Source organism: Aedes aegypti, chromosome 1 (genome assembly GCF_002204515.2).
Source record: "Aedes aegypti strain LVP_AGWG chromosome 1, AaegL5.0 Primary Assembly, whole genome shotgun sequence".
Lineage (NCBI taxonomy): Eukaryota > Metazoa > Arthropoda > Insecta > Diptera > Culicidae > Aedes > Aedes aegypti.
This window is the reverse complement of record NC_035107.1, coordinates 295,241,885-295,261,345: the sequence shown is the minus strand read 5'-3', so window position 1 is coordinate 295,261,345 and position 19,461 is coordinate 295,241,885. Positions and strand designations below refer to the sequence as shown.

General features: G+C 34.9%; 1 protein-coding gene across 2 annotated transcripts in view; it reads left to right on the top strand.

Annotated features, from left to right (window-relative positions):
- The window catches only part of LOC5565942 (segmentation protein cap'n'collar), a 255,950-nt gene that overhangs the window by 17,642 nt on the left and 218,847 nt on the right, over positions 1-19,461 (top strand). For both annotated transcript variants that reach the window (XM_021838214.1, XM_021838215.1), the window contains exon 2: positions 10,885-11,275. In XM_021838214.1, coding sequence (XP_021693906.1) covers positions 11,012-11,275 — 264 coding nt within the window. In that variant the 5' untranslated portion in view covers positions 10,885-11,011. The remainder of the gene's footprint in view (positions 1-10,884; positions 11,276-19,461) is intronic.

Genomic DNA, 19,461 nt, shown 5'->3' with positions numbered 1-19,461 from the left:
AAGGAAGCAACGACCAAACAAACAAATTCAATCATCTGGCATTATTCCTGGAACACCAAACACTGGTTCTCGGAACCACAGAACGACAAATGGTTCTTTTCAGGACTACCAAAATAAGTCCAAAAAGAGTTAACTTCTGAAAACTTCATCCGATCAATAACAACACAACACTAGTACACTTTCAAATTCATATACTTGACAAATCAAATTATTAATCATCGTAGTTCTACGTCAACCCCGCGGTAATGTAATAGACATTACCCACCCCAATTTTTTAGAAATAATTGGAGTGCGAGACCGGGACCAGACCAGGAGGGTTTTAGGTTAATTCCTGGTAAAATACACGAGAATTTCTAGTAGTTTGTGGCCCTTTTAGGAAGTCTTGGATATTATTTTTGTAAACTCTAACACGATCCTGTATGATCTTCTGGAGCAATGTTTAAAAAATATGTGGAAATAATCAGAGGAATTACAGACATAATTACTGTAGCATTTTCTGCTTCGAAACATTGAGTGAAGAATGAGTATATTTGGTGTTCCAATTTCTAATTATGATTTCTTAAGAAATATGTATACCTCCTGATGATATATCTGGCGTCTTGTTAGAACAATATGGCTATTTTATTTCCTAAAGGAATATCTAGCAACTATTCTGAATATTTTTTAAGGTTTCCTTGAAAGAATGTCATAACAAGACTTCTTAAATTAATTCAAAAGAAATGCCTCTTGAAATAATTGGGGCCTTGAATGCATCTGAAGGGTTTTATTCCGCAATCCCAGAGATATTACCTTAAATATCCAAAGGGATTATATTTCTAACTGGGATTGCATGAGGGATTTATTTCAAATACTCGGGAGGTTTCTGTTCGAATCTTACATAGGGATATCAAATATCTAAAGCACCTTTTTCTTCTTGGCATTACGTCCGCACTGGGACAGAGTCTGTTCCTCAGCTTGGTGTTCAATGAGCACTTCCACAGTTATTAACTGAGAGCTTTCTTTGCCATTTTCGCATTCGTACATCGTGTAGCAGGTGCGAAGATAATCTATGCCCAGAGTAGTAGAGTAGTAGAGAAAATTTCCATTACGAAAAGATCATAGACCATCATAATCAAACCCAGACACCTTCAGCATGGCTTTGCTTTGTAGCCAAGAACTCTAACCACTCGGCTAAGGAAGGCTCGCATCTTCTTCTTCTTTCTGACATTACTTCTTTTTTTGGGAAAGATCCTGCTTCTCAGCTTAGTGTACTTTTGTGCACTTCCACAGTTATTAACTAAGAGCTTTCTTTGTCGAATGACCATTTTTGCAATTGTATGTCGATTGACAAACACGAAGATATTCCACATAGGCCCTGGGAAGTCGAGAAAGTTTCCAACCCGAAAAGATCCTCAACCGGCGGGATTCGAATCCAATGCTAATAAACCACTCTTCAGAAGCATTTTCAGCGAAACGATTTAAAATGCTGAACACGTGTGCTCAACTAGATACAAAATTTGCTAATATGAACCATAAATCACCCATCAAACGTTTAACTTCTCAAGAAAGGTATTGCAAACGCTACGAAGAGATCTGAAGTATCCATCATGATTGCACTGTTAACACACCCCTCATACAAAACCTGATAGGTGATCCCATCACCAAAACTTACACGATCGTGCACACGAATCACCACCCCACACAGCCAAGTGTATTGGTCATCCTATGTTTGTTTTTCGTTTTGGTCGGCCGCAAAAGCTGACGGCTGACGACAACGAAAACAGACCATCGTCATTCGTGCAACGTTTCTTTCACCTCACCTCCAATCTGACCGACCGTTCGACCGGCCCGCGCCGCGGGTATACTCTGAAACACGCTCCCGCTCGCGGTACCTGTACTGATTCGAATACTGGACGTCGGATCCCCAAATCGATACTCTAAGCAAGGTATAGGTTTCTCAAACTATTTGGTCTCTGGTGGGTTGGTTTTTATTTGAGCGGTTCCACAGAAAATGACGACTTTTTTTCCCAAATTTCATTTTTATATTTTTTGATTTGGATGAAATTTGGCACATGCTTTCTTTATGCCCAAAAATGCTTTTTTGCATCATCGGCTCGCCATTTTGACTCTAGCCTTACTTTTGAGAAGGGCCTAAGAAAAAAATCCTTAATAATTTTCAAAAAAATATAACTTAGAAACGGTTTGTCCGATCAGTTTGGTGCCTTCCGCAAAGTTTTAGGTTATTGTTGGGACTATCTGGAAAAAACTATACACTGTAAAAAAAAATGTTGTATTTTTTTATATATCGAAAATAAAGCTTAAAAATCAATTTTCTCAAAAATCGTATTTTTGATTTTTTTTATATGTTAAAGTAGACAAAAAATGAAGTCTTTTGCACAGTGGGTCAAGATGGAGAAATCATTTCTGTGTTGGAAAACACTATCATCCTAAATTGATAAAACTAAATTGAGCTTTTATTAAATTTTGTTGACATATTACATTTATTTTGCCATAGCAGATCAGAATTTTTACAGGTGACGTGATTTGACCAGTTCATAAGGAAAAAACGCTTTCAATTAACTTAACCTAACTTAACCTAAATATAAAACACACTAATCGTGGCAATAGAAGGTTGCAACGATTTTTGTCTAAAATTATTAACAATTTTCTTCGACATTTGTTTCAATATTTCAATATTTTATGTAACTCATTAGTTCTATTGGATATTCTATGTAACTCATTAGTTCTATACCAATGAGGAAGCTTTAGATTCAATCAAAATTTTAATTTTAATGCTCTGCAGAGCTTCCTAGTATTGCAACAGCTAGTCCACAATGGTACAGCATACAACATGGCTGGCCTGAAAATTTGTTTGAAGATCAAAAGAATTAATTAATTTTTAAGGCAAAGTTTCGATTTTCTATTAATAAGTGGATTGACATTTCACATATTTGTTACATTTGGCTTGAATGCCCTCAATGTGATTTTTGATAGTTGAATGTTTATCTAGCATTGGGCCTTAGACAATTCGAATCTTTCTCACCGTGATAACAAGTCTACTTGAAGGTTTCAAATAAATTGCCTTTAGTATATGTGGAAATATTATAAGTTGAGTTTTGAAAGCATAGGAGAAATCTTCCGTTTTTGCAAGTATGTCATCGCAAACAAGATATTTGCAATCCCTGAAATTTCGATCAAGAAGTTTTCGTTTAGAAGTTACTCCAGTTACTTACTACTTTTATGATTTCTTCACTAAGTTTAGCAGAATTTTAGAGAAATTTCCCGTGGAAGTTTACAAAGACATTACCCAGGATCAGTGTTGATAGACTCACACTCAAAATCTCAATCAATACGCTCTCCCGTGAGAGCAAACTAATTAGAGATCTGCTTCGCAAATCTTACGCTTGAGATTTTGACGCAAAATCAACTCAATCAACTCAAATCGTAAAAAATGATTCAGTCGCAAAACCCGGCATAAACTCGTGAAACCCGAATGTTGTTGTTTACGTTAGAAAGGATTAACATAATGTTACTAGACTAACAAGAAATTATTGCCGTGTGTGAGCAAGCAGTGGAAATACGAGACAATGAGTTTAAAAGATGAGCCAACTCATCCATGATTTTTTGACTGCTGATTTGCTTGATTGACAACTCACGCATGAAAAATCTCAAGCGTGAGTTGTGAGAAATTGAGTTTTTTCACAACACTGCCCAGGATGATTGAAAAAATAATCAATTAAACCCCTGATAAAGCCCTGGATTTTCCGGAGACATTCCTTCAAAAACAATAAGAAGAATCCATTAAAAAATTCTAGCCGGGCTGGTAGCAATTGAGTGTAAAAATGGTCGGAATATTTGCAGTAGTATTTGCTAGTGGTTTCAAATAAAATATTGAATAATCTATGGAGATTTTACTTGGAAAATTACTCGAGAATTTTTTGAAAGAACTGCAGCAGTAATTCGAGCATGAAAAGTTTGAGAAATTTCTGGATACACTAATGGAAGAATGATGAACCACTGCTAGAATTTATTGAATTTCTTAATGAAGAAGAAGTCTTTATAGATTTCCTGAAATAATAGCATGGGAAATCATTTAGAAATTCTTATAGGAACTCTGGAATAAACCATTGGGAATTTTCTTGGCAGAAATCCTGTAGGAATCTCTGCTAAAGTAACTACTGGAAAATCGGTGGAAAACTAGAAATCCAAAACAAACATTTTGGAAATTCTATAGAGTAATCTTCATGGCCATGTTTTTCGAACCAAAATTCGCTGCAATGGGAAGAAAATCGTGACTTTAGAAATCATTTTGGTTGAAACCGAGACTGATCTCCTATTAAAAACAGAGACATTGTAAAAATTTGCATAGATACCAAGTGTCTAAAAAAATATGTGCTACCATATCTGCTGTTCTCAATTATACATTTATTTAATAAATTCCAGGCATTATGTCAATTGATACTATTTATCAAGACTTTTAAATTGATCATTCAGCCATTCCATGAAAAGCCGATCTAGTGGGTCACTGAATTCCGTGAATATTTGCTATTTTGTTCCTTATTCGAAATAAGGATACACGCGTTTTTGGATTTTTTGATTAGGGTGACCATTTCCGAAATAGGGTGACCATAAAAATCGCAATTTTGCAAAATTTTTATTCAATAAAATATAATTTGACCGATTTTTAATTTTCTTGGACGGAATGAAAGCTAAAGATTTTAACTTTTCAAGAAAAATATAAATTTCTCAAATATTGTTTTTTTTTTACATAAAATAAGTCAAACATAACAAAACGTTGTATGCATTGTAACATAAATATAACAAAATATGTTGCATATATATCAAACACATATCAAACTTAGTAATATTTTTTGATACAAAGTATCAAAACCATTATACTGTCTGATATACGGGATAACACATTCAGTTACGAGTTTTTTATCAATTAAATGAAAATTCCGACAAAACTTTATATTTGGAGCAATAGACAGAAAAATGTATGTTTTAATATAAAACAAGCAATTTAAAATTGTACTGATAGCAAAAAGTTAATTTTCAATCGCTTGCACAAAATAAACAGTTAGAAATATATTCAACAAATTAAACTTGGGTTTTTGTTTTTTTGTAAGTTAAACTTCAGAAATTACTTACGAGATATAGGAATATCTCATAAGAAAACGATTGGATTCACCGTGTCAAGATGTCTGCTTAGAATATCTTCAATAATTCAACCATTGATTTCTCTAGCAATGCCTCCACTCCAGTGCACTGAATTCTTAAGATTTCCTTCGAAATTGTCGTTTAGGATTTTTTTTTTTAGATTTCAAATAGGAATTCCTCTAAGTACATCTTCAGAAATTACCCCAGAGACTCACCTCAAGTTTCTTTTTGGAAATCCTCCAGAAAAATCTTAGAAAAATTTTCTCTCAAGAAATTAATCCATGAAGGGCTTGTGCTACTTTTCTCCATATATCGGTTCCTCAAATGACATTTCCCCAGTTCCCCAAACCAAATAGCCCATTTCGCCGAAAAGTTTTTGGCACTCATAATTATCATAACTTCTTGCATTCCAAGGTAGCGAACGAACCGGTCATTTGATAAGCAGCCTTCTTCATTTGATTGGTGGTTCTTTCAAGTTTCACCCTCGGGGGGAAGGGTCATTCGGGAAAATGGCCTTCGAGGAAATGGGCCATTCGGGCCCAAATATCTGCAGAAAAAGTTATCTGCAGAAAAAGTCTAATGAAAAAAAATATCTGCAGTCTAATGAGGAATCTTTGATCGAATTTATTAAAGGAATTCTTGAAAGAGCTCTTAATATATTTTCAGGAACAAACTCTGAAGCAATTGCTGAGACAAACCAGTTGATGAATTCATATAATAACTTAAATTCAAATGACTGGAAGATAAACTGGAAAAATCGGCTTAGGATCTCCTTGAAGATTTTTTAGTGTTTCCTGGAAAAAATCCCTCAACAAATTCCATCAAAAACACAAGATTTAACCTTTGAGGTTTTTATTGTTAGAAATGTAGAAATATTTGGAAGAGCATGAACATGAGCAAAAATGACCGTACAATTCCTAGTTGCTACTCCATGATTGACCAGAATAATCAAAATTGCACAAGGAACCTACAGGGGCCCAGATAGCCGTAGCGGTAAACGCGCAGCTATTCAGCATGACCATGCTGAGGGTCGTGGGTTCGAATCCCGCTGGTCGAGGATCTTTTCGAAAAGGAAATTTTCTCGATTCCCAGGGCATAGAGTATCTTCGTACCTGCCACACGATATACACATGCAAAAATGGTCAATTGGCAAAGAAAGCTCTCAGTTAATAACTGTGGAAGTGAACACTAATCTGAGAAGCAGGGTTTGTCCCAGTTGGGACGTAATGCCAAAAAGAAGAAGAAGACAAGGAACCAACAGACGGAGCTTGGGAGTAGCTTACCATCTGCAGTGTACAATTTCGTGGATTCCTAACACTACAAAATCGATCACGGCGCCGGCGACGTTCTTACGGGGAGGGGAGGAGTGTTACAAAATCTGGATTCACCTTGGTGCAGTCCATACGAAATGTCCAAGTTTGGGAATCTGTCTCTCAGCATCTGGTAGTCTGAATTGGCTAAAACTTGGATGACAAACTATAAATAACTTGAAGTTTTGTCTGTCGTGAATTCATTACATTGCAGTCATTTTTTAGAGTTTTGGAGGGTTGTTCTAAGACAAAAGTAAGTAACAGAGATTTGTTTATTTAATTCAAACACGGTAAGTTGTAAGTATTTTGTGTGTTCTACAAATTTGCGTAACTTCCCGAGCAGAAGAAAATAACTACTGAATACCAAATTGAGGTATTCCATACCAGATAATTTCCAATACTTACAACCTGAATGAGGTATGAATGAGCCCTGCATAAGAGGTAAAATACCTCAAATAATACCTTCTGCATATTCTACAAATACCAAGCTGATACTTAGATCAGGTATTGTAATACCTAAATAATACTTGGTGGATTTTCATATAAAAGTGAAATTTTTCAATACTAGTTCAATACCTCCAGCAGTCCTCAATAGCTGTCGAATACCAAAATAAAGTATTTTAATTGTTTTAAACATTTTTTTCAAATACCATTGTAATACCAAAATGAGGTATTGATAACTGAACAATACCTAGTTCTGGTATGATACCAAAATATGGTATGCATAAGTTATTGGCGAGTTATTTGTTCCTCCTCGGGTTGTAAGAGTGGGCAACTTGGTCCATTAAACAACAATCTACGACTTTTGAATTAAATTAAAAAATCTCACGATCACTTATTTTTGTCATTGAACAAGTCTTTGAAAATCTTTGGAAAATTACTGAAATTTATTGAATTCACTACATACAATACTTCAGGCTATTTGTAGCCCATTCAAGCTAACAGAGGCTGAGGAACAGATCCCCAAACTTGGGCAGTTTGTATGGAAAATCAGCATTTGATTACTAACTTTTGTCACTGACTGTAACTCATGTAACCTCAATTGAAAAAGTTATCTATTGACATTGACGATAAAGACTAAATATAAAATATGTCGACACTTATGGTGACGAACCATTCAAGTTTTTATACTAAACAGGCATGTATGTTGTGTTTTCATGTTACAATCGTTAGATAAAGATAGGGTTGTTTGTGATACCAATTATTATTAGAGACCGTGTATACCTTTGCATCTCCATGATTATCACAGAAAAAGGCTACTTTTTGTTGAAAGAATTCTTAAGTTCATATTATTTTAATAGATAGTCCTTTATCAGTATCTGATAAAAACATCGACATTCCTAGTATCAAACTTTTCAAAACTGTTCGCAATTACCGAAACAAACAAATAGGTAAGGTACCGTGGGGTAAGTGGATACAGAAAAATCATTAGTCAACTTCATTATTACGTACAGCTTACGTAAATAATGTAATTCAAACTTTTTTCTGTGGATAACAAATGAGGGACTAATATACTTCAAATCGTCATTTATTTAGATTTTTCTGATTTTTATGTATTGAGTATGAGGGACTTGAAAATTTGCGCCAAATGATCCACTTGCCTCACTATGGTGGGGTAAGTGGATCACCACTAAAAAAAATCTTTTCTCAAAACATATATGGTGTAATCATGTATACTAAGAATGATATTGCTCTCGTTCTTGTTATTAGTGCTAGTTAAGTTATGTTTTGATACCATAAAAATTGAAAAGTGTCTTCATTTTATCAAAATATTATTAAAAATATTTATACATTAGTTCACAATAATTCAAACAAAAATAAAACATTGTAGCTAGAAATATTTGGAGAAAATTCTTTAATATAATCACATAAGTTATAAAGAAGTATTGTAGGATTATTCCTAACGATGTTTTCGAAAAACACTTGTTGTTTAAAAATATTAGATACATTTATTTTTGTTTAACAAACTGAAATCTTCTTATTCTATTTTTGAATGTATTTGTATCATCTGTCTAGAACACTTTATATGGTCAAATAAGGTACGATAATATGTTTTTAATTGGAAAATTTGTATATTTTGCTTTTTTGCAACTCAGCTTTAATAAACGACGAAAAATTTTGTTGGAATTTTGCAATATTCATTCTTTTATATTTTCTTATATCAGAAAGATTAAAATAAATTTTAGGTGGATTAATTCAAATTTTCTATAGTCAATTAGACAAATTTAAGCTAGTAATGAGAAACAGTAAAAACAAAACAATATTTGCGAGTATTCAAACTTATTCAAATTATCGTAAGCAGTCTGCCAATAAATGGTAATAATACTTGATCCACTTTCCCCACCCCATTAAAAAATGGGGGTAAGTGTACCATGTCCAATATATCTGTATTTATTTATAAAATTCACATATTTTTCATTTTGATTCATACAATTAGAACTGAAATGTTCACCATGCGTTGAAAAAACTAGTAGAATTTGATTTAAGGCAGAGATACAATGAAATTTTGATTGACGGAAAACAATTTTGAAATAAATTGATTTTTGCAGCCAACAAGTTTGCTTGTGTTAGTGTTGGTGTAGTATCAGTTTTTCATTAGTATCAGTGTGGACGTAAGAACATAACCTAAAACGAAGCAATGCTGCGAAAAAATTCAACATATTCAAGTATTTATGCTCAATACAGACAAATGATCCACTTACCCCACTGATACACTTCTCCCACTGTACCTTTTGTTTATTTAAATGTGTGATGTAAAACATAAAAAAAGATTATTCCGAAACTTATAGTGACGAACCAATCAATGTATTTTAATAAATACATAAATGTAACATTGAAACCACATTAACTCATTTGAAATAGAAGCATTAAACGAGCTCACCAATTGATAATCCATCGGTGATAGGGAAATTAACAATAGCTTTCAATTTCGTCAAAAGCACCCTCAACAATCACGGACTTGCGATACTTCTTTCGCAACTGCACATCGCGAACCGGACACTTATTGTTCTTGATTCCGTCGCTCGTCATACAGGAGTATGAGTAAGAAATGTAGAAATATTTGGAAGATCAGCTAAAGTGACTACTGACGAAATCGGTGGAATAATTGATGGAAAAATCTATGCAGGAAATTCTGGAAGAGTAATTGCTGTGGAAATTATTGGAGGTAGTCGAATTTCAAGTATGATTTCTGGATGTATTTATTTAATTATTCATTAAAAAAATCTCTAGAGATACTTCTGCATGAATCCTAGAATAATTTGTAGGAAATCTTTAGAATGATTTCTGGAGTTCTAAAAGTATTCCAGACGAAATCTCGGGAGAAAACACATCAAAAAACCTGAAAATTTTCCACGAAGAATTTGAATAGAAACTCCTCGAGAATACTCACGTAAAAGACTTCAAAGATTTATATGGAGCTTTCATATACTAAGCGAGAAGAAACAGGAAAATAGTGACTTAAGAGACCACTTTGGTTAAAAAAGGACTTTATGGACCTTTCATCAAAAATAGAGACGTTCTAGAGACATGCGTTAAAGTAGAGATCAAGTGTCTGAAAAGAGACTTTCCACCAGCACGACAGACTGTTTACATGAATAAATGAAAACCAAATTTAGTACCATTTATTTCCAGTAGAGTTTGTAACCTTAGACAGATACGTGTATTTCGACTTTAACTGTAAGACCGGAATACACGCCGAAATAAACGTATCTGTCAAGTAATTAAATGGTATAGTACTGAATTTGGTTTTCATTTATTTATAGATATTCCACTAAATAGCTCAAAGATTTATTATCAGACTGTTTACTTTCTTCATGCTCCAATTTTCACGGTAAAATAAAGCTAAATATTGCAAATAATTAATGCAAAAGCCAAGTTTAAGAATAACTCGTTCATTGATTGATTTCAATTATGGTCGCCATAATAGTCATTTTTCTACTAATGATTTTTCCCTTAAACTCATCTATCCTTATTAAAAGATTAATCTTTAAATCACTTAATCACTAAAAATATGCCTTATCACTAGGTGGGTCGAGCACTCGAAAAGTTTGGGAACCTACACCTAAAAGAATCACGAACTTGAACAGTGATCGAAAGCCCAAACATTTGGCCGGGCCATGCACGAAACGAAAGTCGCCCGGAGTTCGGCTCAGTACGGTGAATGTGCTGCTTTCGAACACACACACCGCCTCGTGATTCGAGTGATGAAATAATGTGTTATTGGTTCGGTGGTTCGGTGAATGGCTGGCTGGTTGGTGCAGGAGCCAACACCACATAAGCAAGTGACGGACTTTTATCAGTGGCACGAGCCCTGTTGGGACGAAGAAATTGGAAGACTGCTGATAACGGAGAACTCGCACACCAAGCTAGAACCAACTTTCTCTCGCAGTTTAACGAGTCTCGCTCTCTTTCTCGTTTTTTTCTCCTTTCACAGTGTTTTGCGTGTTGAACTGGCCACGATACAGTGATAGTGTTGAAGCGGATCTTAGTGACAAAAAAAAACCGGGATCAGAAGTGATAAGAACCTTACGCGCCGTTTAGAAATCCAATGAGCTGAAGAGATGGCGGCATTGGAGTACGAAGATTTACCGCGAATGCAATCGCTTACGCCCGAACCGGATGATACGGGTTCGCTGAAGGACGGAATGGGTGCCCCTGAGTTTGAGCAGCAGCAGCAACAGGCCACCACCCAGGTCGTCGTGATCGGTGGCGATTCCTCATGCAACCTCGCCGACGACTGCTGCAATGACAAACCCAACAGCTGTGACCACGACGAAGTCGGATACCACTCGCCGTTGTATAACTATAGCAAGTACAATCTCAAGGTAAAGTATCTAGGCAAAAATTTTCGTGAATTTTTAGTTTTGCGCGAAGGAACATGGGAAGAAGAAAGAAACGAGTCTCGTGGTGCCGAAGATCGGCCGAAAAACTTGTTCGCAACGAGGTCTCTGGGCACGGTGTGCCTGGAACCGATATTAACGTAAAATATGTCAACCAATTCGACATCCACCATTCGATAGATATACAGTCAACTTTCCCTAACTTGATATTGAAGGGACCATCGAGTTGGGGAGGTATCGATTTATAGAACATAAAACCAGTGCAAATGCGATCTAAGGGACCATCGAGGTAGTCATGAAAATCAACTTTTACTATGGTTCTCTAACTTGAGAGAGATACGAAACATCGAGTACGAGAGAGTTGACTGTATTGTTTGGGTATATTCTTCGTGAATTTGAAAACATTTTTATGAGGGAAACGGAAGTAAACTAGAATTAAAAGTTTTGGCTAATTTGAAGGATTATTCACGATAAAGATAAGAGTGGCCGGGAATACTAATATTCATGCTTTTGTTATTTTTTGTTCAAGATTATATCAAAGTTTACTTCTAAGGAATTCCTACAAGAACTTTGTTTCAAATCCCGTCGTTGGGTGTAAGATTGAGCCAAAAATGTTCAGCTAAATATGAAAATACGTTCACGGATAATGTATTTACAAATGTAGAACAAAGTGTTGAAATTCGTTTATTTTCCTTTAAGGTGAAACAGTTTGGAATCAACTTTTAAGATTGCACTAAAACTTCAGAGGCACAAATCTCGCGAAGAAAGCATCCAATAACAGTGAATTTGTTATTTTGGCTTTATGCACCAACAGAAAGCTTAAAATAAGAAGATCAGAAACGTTTGTTAACTATTTCTCCAGTTTTGTGCCTTTGAAAACGTGAGTAGGGGCACAAGTCGTCCATTGTGCCGGCCATCTTTAGATTCCGAGATGTTTCACCTTAAAAAGAAAACGTATTGAAATTGGCCCAATATCACCCCTTCTAGGGGCTGACATTGGGCCAAATTATGGAATTGATATGGAATCAAAACAACTACAGAGAACCATCTTATTTATTTATTTATTTCCTAACTAAAAACATTTGTAAGGGGGAAAACCCCTTTGAGTGATTTCCTTTTGAAATTCTTCTCAAAAAAGCACAAACCCTCTTTTTTTTTCAAAATAACATTACAAAATATTAAAGAGAAACGTCTTCGACTAAAGTTTTGTAGAGGTTTCCAATAACAATTTATATGACCAGTGGTGCGGGCAGCGGGTAGGACAGGTAGGACATGTCCTACGCACAAAAATACCTGAGTAGGACAGTCCAAAGATTGTCCTACCTATGATCTTATACGAAGCGACATCATGGGTACAGAATTTCTACAGCCAGATGTAGATGTTGTTGGATGCATTGCATCATCAGCATTTTAGGAAGTTTTTCTTGACATATTACTGGAATAAGCCTGAAGAAAATTTAAGAAATTCCCAAAGTTTCGTTGGAACAACTCATTGATTGACCCAAGACCGTCAGCAGCACGCATCTTAAACAAAGCTCGCTTGTCATACACAGCACTAGCGTACTGCTGCTGGCGATGGCTTATGATGTTCTTGGTTTCTCAAGGCATTCATGGAATAATCTGTTGACGATCTGTTGAGAAATTCCTACACTCCCGAAGCACACTCTGTTGAAATTCTTGATTGAATTATCCTAAAGACACACTTAATTTAGAGTATATTTTGGAGAATTTCTGAGTGATTTCTTGTCGAAAACACTAAAAATGCTTACAGAATTGCTAAACAAATTCCAGCGAAATACTTAAAAGAGCTTCTTTTCTGCACCATTTCAAGTAATTTTAGATTTTTAATTAGTTTCACAATAAGCCTGGAAGTTCCTAGAATAGGTGATATTAAATTTGCAACATTGCTATGAATCACAATTCAAACTGATTTGATATCAGTGTTCAACATACCTTCCAACGATCTTTCAGTTTCACTATACAGCACGACTTTTCTGTTAAATTAGGCAAAAACGCACAAAAACTTCTAGTAAATTTTCTCAATGCGTTTTATCACAACTGGGACTGACTTGCGATTCACGACAGTACATAAATTGTTAGTTTCTTCCTGTAACAGGGCTGGTTACGACTAAGTTTTTTGAAAATATGTATGTGCTTTAGAAACCTCTTGCCTGAAAAAAAAGAGACCAGCCAAGAACCAACAATAAATCAAAAAGGGATCAATAAGGAATCAAGACAACAAATAGAACCCTAGCAGGAACCAGGAGATAAGATTGTTATGCCGCAGATAATCATACCAGACATTTCTCTATGAATATTTGAAAAATATGTTTTGGGAATTTTCCATGAAATTACGACAAGTATCACTGCTCGTATTTCTGTATGCATTTTTACATTATTTCCTCCAGGAATTAATTTGGATATTTGCCCGAAGAGGTTCTTTTCAAGAGTTCATTTCGTGATTTTTACGGACTTCCTTCATAAGGAATTCTTCAAAAAGTTTCGTTTTAGGAAATCAGAACCTCCTACTAAGAATAACTACTGAAGCTACCTCAGAGGATCATCAGAAATTCATCCAAAAATTCCTTCAGAATGGTTTCTAAGAAAGTGCTATGTCCTCCAAGAATTTATCCAATGATTCTTTCACCCTTTTCCCTAGAACTTCATCGAAGATTCTTGTTTGCAAGATTTCAACTTGTATTTTCTTCAGACATTGTCTAGTATTTCCACAAAAGTGTCGTTCAAAATGTCTACAAGATTAAAAAAAAATCTGAAGAAATTTGATGGAGTTCTAGAGTAATCCTTGATTAATTTCTAGACTCTCGGAGGATTTCCTAGACAAAAAATGCTAATTGCTATCCTGCAGGAGTTCCTTGAAAATTATGGACGGATTCCCTGAAGAAATTTGTGAAGAACAGATCTGAGAAATTATTGGAATGATTACAGATGTATAATCTTAAATAAATTAAGTGAAATTTTACTTGAGAAATTACTCGAGACATTGTTTTGAAGAACTGCAGGATTATACCTCGAATGAGCTGTAGCAATGCCTGAGTAAATGTGGATGAATTCTTGTAGTAATTCACACAAAACTAAAGAAACTGGTGTAGGAATTCTTGTAGACCTTCCTGGGAAAATTGCTGAACAATATTTTTCAAAAAACTCTGGAATGAACTTTTTTCCATTTTTTTTTAAGAAAAATTCCTGTAGGAATCTATGGGAAATCTTCTATAGAATCATTTGGGGTAATCCGTGAAATAATTAGTCAATAAATATCTGGAAGAACTACTGATATAGTCTCTTAGAAAACATTTACCTTGAGCGTCGAAGAGTTCACGGATTTCCTGAATCGAATTCTGAAGAAATTTGCTGGAAGATTTCCTAGGAGAACTAATGAATGCATCTGAAGAGGAATTTCTGGAAGGGTCTCGGAAGTATGCATGAAGAAATCTCTAAACAAAACACTAGCAGAGCTCTTCCTCGAGGAATCTGGGAAGAAATTTCTGAAGAACCTGGGAAACAGACACGTAATAGTCTTTGAAGTTTTCTCTAGAACCTTTAAATTTGGTAGCAGCATTCTCTGAAAGCAGAATATGGAAAAAAGTGACTTTAGAGACCGACTTTAGATTCTGCCGAAAGTAGAGATTTTTAGGGACTAGTATTACTAAAGAGACCAAGTTCCCAAAAAGAGATCTGCTACCAGCCCCACTGTAAGCTCTGTTAAGATATCTTGGGAATTTCCATTTCAAAATTCTGCGAAGAATCCAAAGAAACAGAAATAGATTCACAGCATTTTGATGTTTCAATAGGAAATTATAGAACAACATCATTGGTTGAGTTTCACAGTTTGTTCTAGTTTTTTGTTAAATCTGTATTAGGGCTGATTTCTTTACCTTCGCTTAAGCCATAAACCAGGTTCACCCATATGATTAAACTTGGTTTAAGACCTAAGCGGTGGTAAAGAAACCGCTTATTAGTGAACTTATCCAAAAAATGATATAAATTTTGATATCCAATGATCTTGGAGCTTTTCCTAGTCTTGTGATAATGACCGACATGAAAACAGTCACTTCCATTTTGTTGTCAATGATTCCAAAATATTGAATTTTGTTGGACATAAAAATTTTTCCATTATTGTCCTACCCATGGTTTTGAATGTGGACGCGCCTCTGTATATGACGATTCGTGTCCATCATAAGATTTCAAAATAGTATTCATCCATCTAAAAGTGAGATTTTCTATGAAACCTTAAAAGTAACAATTTGATAAGGCCTTAATTTTAGGGTTTTTTAACGATTTATCAGAAATAAACTACTAGCCCTAGAAATCATTGTTTTGATGGTAGCTGTTGATAACTGCAAGGAATACTACACTCAAATTTTATTATAACATTCCCAATACTTGCTGAGATGATTCTGCTTATGATTTTACCTAATGTCACCCCCGACAATGGTACCTCAAGATTTCAACCTGGATTTTTTCAACAATAGCCACATAAATTACCTAAATGATTCCATCAACAATTCCTCCAAAGATATTTTTGTTTTTTTTTTCAAAATAACGTCCCAAGTCCTTCTGTTTAATCAATGCTGCAAAAATTTTTCCAGGGATGCTGCTGGTGATTTCTTAGGATTTCCCACATTTTTCAGTATTTCATTAAGATTTCAATGACGGATTTATCTAGATATTACTCCTAAGATTTTTTTTACGAATTCCTCCAATATGTTTTTGAACCTATGTTACAATAAGAGATTCTCTCCTCTCTCGTTCTCCTTCGATTATAACAGTGCAATACTGAAGCTTTAGGTAAGTTTTCCACTATAGTTCGAAAGACAATGTCCTTGGCAAGCGTTTCACATAAAATAAAACGCAACATATGACTTTAATGTGGCTCATTCATTTATTAAAAAGTAAGTAAACTATGTTAGATAGATTCTTATGAAAAGATACGGCAGATTTCTAATACTTTTTTTTAAATTCCTCGTGGCATTACGACAAGCATTGCTGTTCGAAATGAATTCAGGTGTTTTTTTTTTTCCAAAGATTCTGTTACCACTTCGAAAATTTGGTCAGGAATTAGTGATTATTTCCTAAGAAATTGATCCAAGAATTTTCCTATAGAGTTCGTACATTTTTTTTCATTAAAAATCTCAAGAATTCAACCTGGATTTTTTTCAAGGATAATTACAGAAATAACCTCAGAGATGGCCATCGATTTTCCTATGACATCTAAGATTTCCGTTTAGAGCATGTTCAAAAATTCAACCAGTAATTTCTCCAGAGATAGTTCCAATGATTTCTTAGAATTTCCTACTACATTGTTTGTTATGATTTCAATAAGGTATTTTTCTAAGGATTTGTCTAACTTCAGGAGTTACTCCAGAGTTCCCTCCTAAGATTTTTTAGGGATCCCTCCAGTAACTGTTTGAGACATTTCCTAGATAATTCCCGGGGAAGTCTTCAAGGATTTTTTCGGGCTTTGCTCCGGGTGCAAAGCAGGGAAATGTAAAGGATTTTTTTTTCAGAAATTATGAGATAGTTATTTTAGTTAAAAGATTTGAGAAAAAAGTTACCAAATTGTGACTTAAGATTTTATAAAAGAGACTTGGAAGTCAAAATGTAATCAGATCAATTTCAGTTAAATTTATTAGGAAAAGATCCTTTGCTTTGTAGCCGCGAACTCTAACCACTCGGTTCAGGAAAGCCCCAAAGGCTCGAATACTATATAGTTAGAATTGCGGATGCCGAATTCGTGAACGTTTTCCGTTACCAACGGTTTCAGACACACCGTGTGTCTGTAGCCCAACATGGTTCAGGGGTGGTAGGAAATACCTGTCGAATCGAAAAAAAAAACTGGAAGTCGTCGGACTGGTTGCCGCGATAAGAATTCTGGGTATCTGATTCTACGATTCAATAGTTCCCGATATTACATTTTCTTTGGCAGAAGATAATATTTTTGCTCGAAAGTCCTTTGAAAGTAGTAGGTTAATGGGTGACGTCAGATCGTTCCCAATCGATTGTCAACAACTCGCTCCCCCATACATGCAGAACGGCGGGTGGACGGTTAGTATCAATTATTCAATGTGTGGGGAGGTGGAAATATTTGTCTATTTTAAACGATTGGTTGTTCACGAGGCGGCACCCGGATGAAGTGTACAACTATATTGGAAGTGGCGGCCAGTCAGTGTGACGAAATTGTCTTTGTTTGTTCTGGTAAATGCCTGTTTCTCGATGAGAGGATACCGGTAACAAAGAATGGGATTCATCAGACTTCGACTTTTTTTTAACTAATGGGCAGTGAAAACAGGTTTACAGTAATCTCTCAATGAGATCTTTACCAAAATCTGTCACCTTTTTGCTTATTTTTTCGACTTCCCCTTTCTTAAATAAAGAAGTTGTTTTGGAAAGAATTCAGAGTCTTGATATTGCAAATTGCATTATTGCAGGAATTTTACTATTTTCTGAATGAACCTTGAGTTTAAAATGACTTTATTCATCTTCTTCTTTTGGGCGTAATGTCCCACCTGAGAAAGAGCTTTCTTCTCAGCTTAGTATTTTATCAGTCCTTTCGCATTTGATTATTGCAAACTACCTTCATCAACTAACCATTATTGCATTTGTGTACTGTGTGGCAAGCCTGTAGAATGTCAGGAATTATCCAACTCAAAAAGGGTCTGCACGGCACCATTCCATGGTCTTGTTGATTAATTCTGCGATTACTCCCGAGGAGGAACAAATAACTCACAATAATCTATGCATATCATATTTTGGTATCGTACCGTAATTAGTTATTGTTCTGTAGTCAATGCCTCATTTTGGTACAGGTCGGACTCGATTAACCGGAGTATCAATTTTTTTCACTCCGGATAATCGAATCACTAAAAGAAAATTAATATCTGCGATAAACGAGTTTTAATTTTATCATTTTTCGTTGGTTTATTTATATAATGCAATGGCGTAGCCAGAAATTATTTCTAAAAGCATTAGGGGTTTCAAGGAGGAAAAAATAGCTCTTTTGCAAAATAAGTTCTAAGGATCATTTTTATGTATTACATACTAGTGGTCCCGGTAAACTTCGGCTAGCCATCAAGTAGGCTGTTGAACGTCATCCCCCATACAAAATAACACATTAGTCTTCTATCGATTTCCCGATTATTCCGGAGACTTCCCCAAACTTTTGCCTCGCACGAACACGTCATATCTCTTGTCGAGTGCAACAGTGATAAACTTACGATTTCAACAACATTCATTCTAACATCGAGCCAAAATCGAACTGTTTTCCAAAATTTGTTAGATTTTGGCAATCATTATCAACAATTTCTACAATTTAATCAAAACTCCGATTGTAGGATGACTTTGTAATTTAATTCATAATATTGTGTTAGAATATTAAATATTGTGTTAGATATTAAAATTGTGTTAAATAAATGCACTATGATTTTTGCACGGTTAGATTTTGGCAACATGAAAGTTTTGGAAGTGTTGTAGAAATCGAACAGTCAGTGTAATATTATAAGTCTATTTATACTTTCGATAGACGCCAAAAGATCATTTCTAGTAATTTTCGTAAAAATGTTATGATTTTTTTGCCCTTAGATAGTCTACAATTGATACCGGCACGCTAATCGAAAACGGTTGTAAATGTGAGAGCCGATCATCTACAATAAATATCAGTAAAGTTTAGTTCATGTTTGGAGTGCTCTGCTCTACCTTCATCAAATAATATTTGTTGCAGAAAACATACAGTGGCCCAATTTCATATTCGTACAGGATACTGTTTCCACATCAAGTTAGTAAAAAAACTATTAAATGAAGTATTGAGCTTCAAATACTTTATCCATATTGCAGGTAATAGGTGTCATCTATTGTTTGCCAATCACAAAATGTTTCCATTTACATTCATCTTTGGATTAATAGAAAAGTGTTGAATTGATGTCTAAAATTCACCCAATTCCATATTCGTACACCTACCAAAATTCAAACGCACAACGTTCAAAACTAAATTTAGAAGCTCTATTTGATTACTGAAGTGCTTTATTATGATGTTCAGATGTAGTGAAATACATTTGGATAATTTATAAGTGGACATATATGAAATTTAGGTAAAATTATGAGAAATGCCAGTTTTCCAATGATTTTTGCTATTAAATCCAACAATTCGAACAATAACG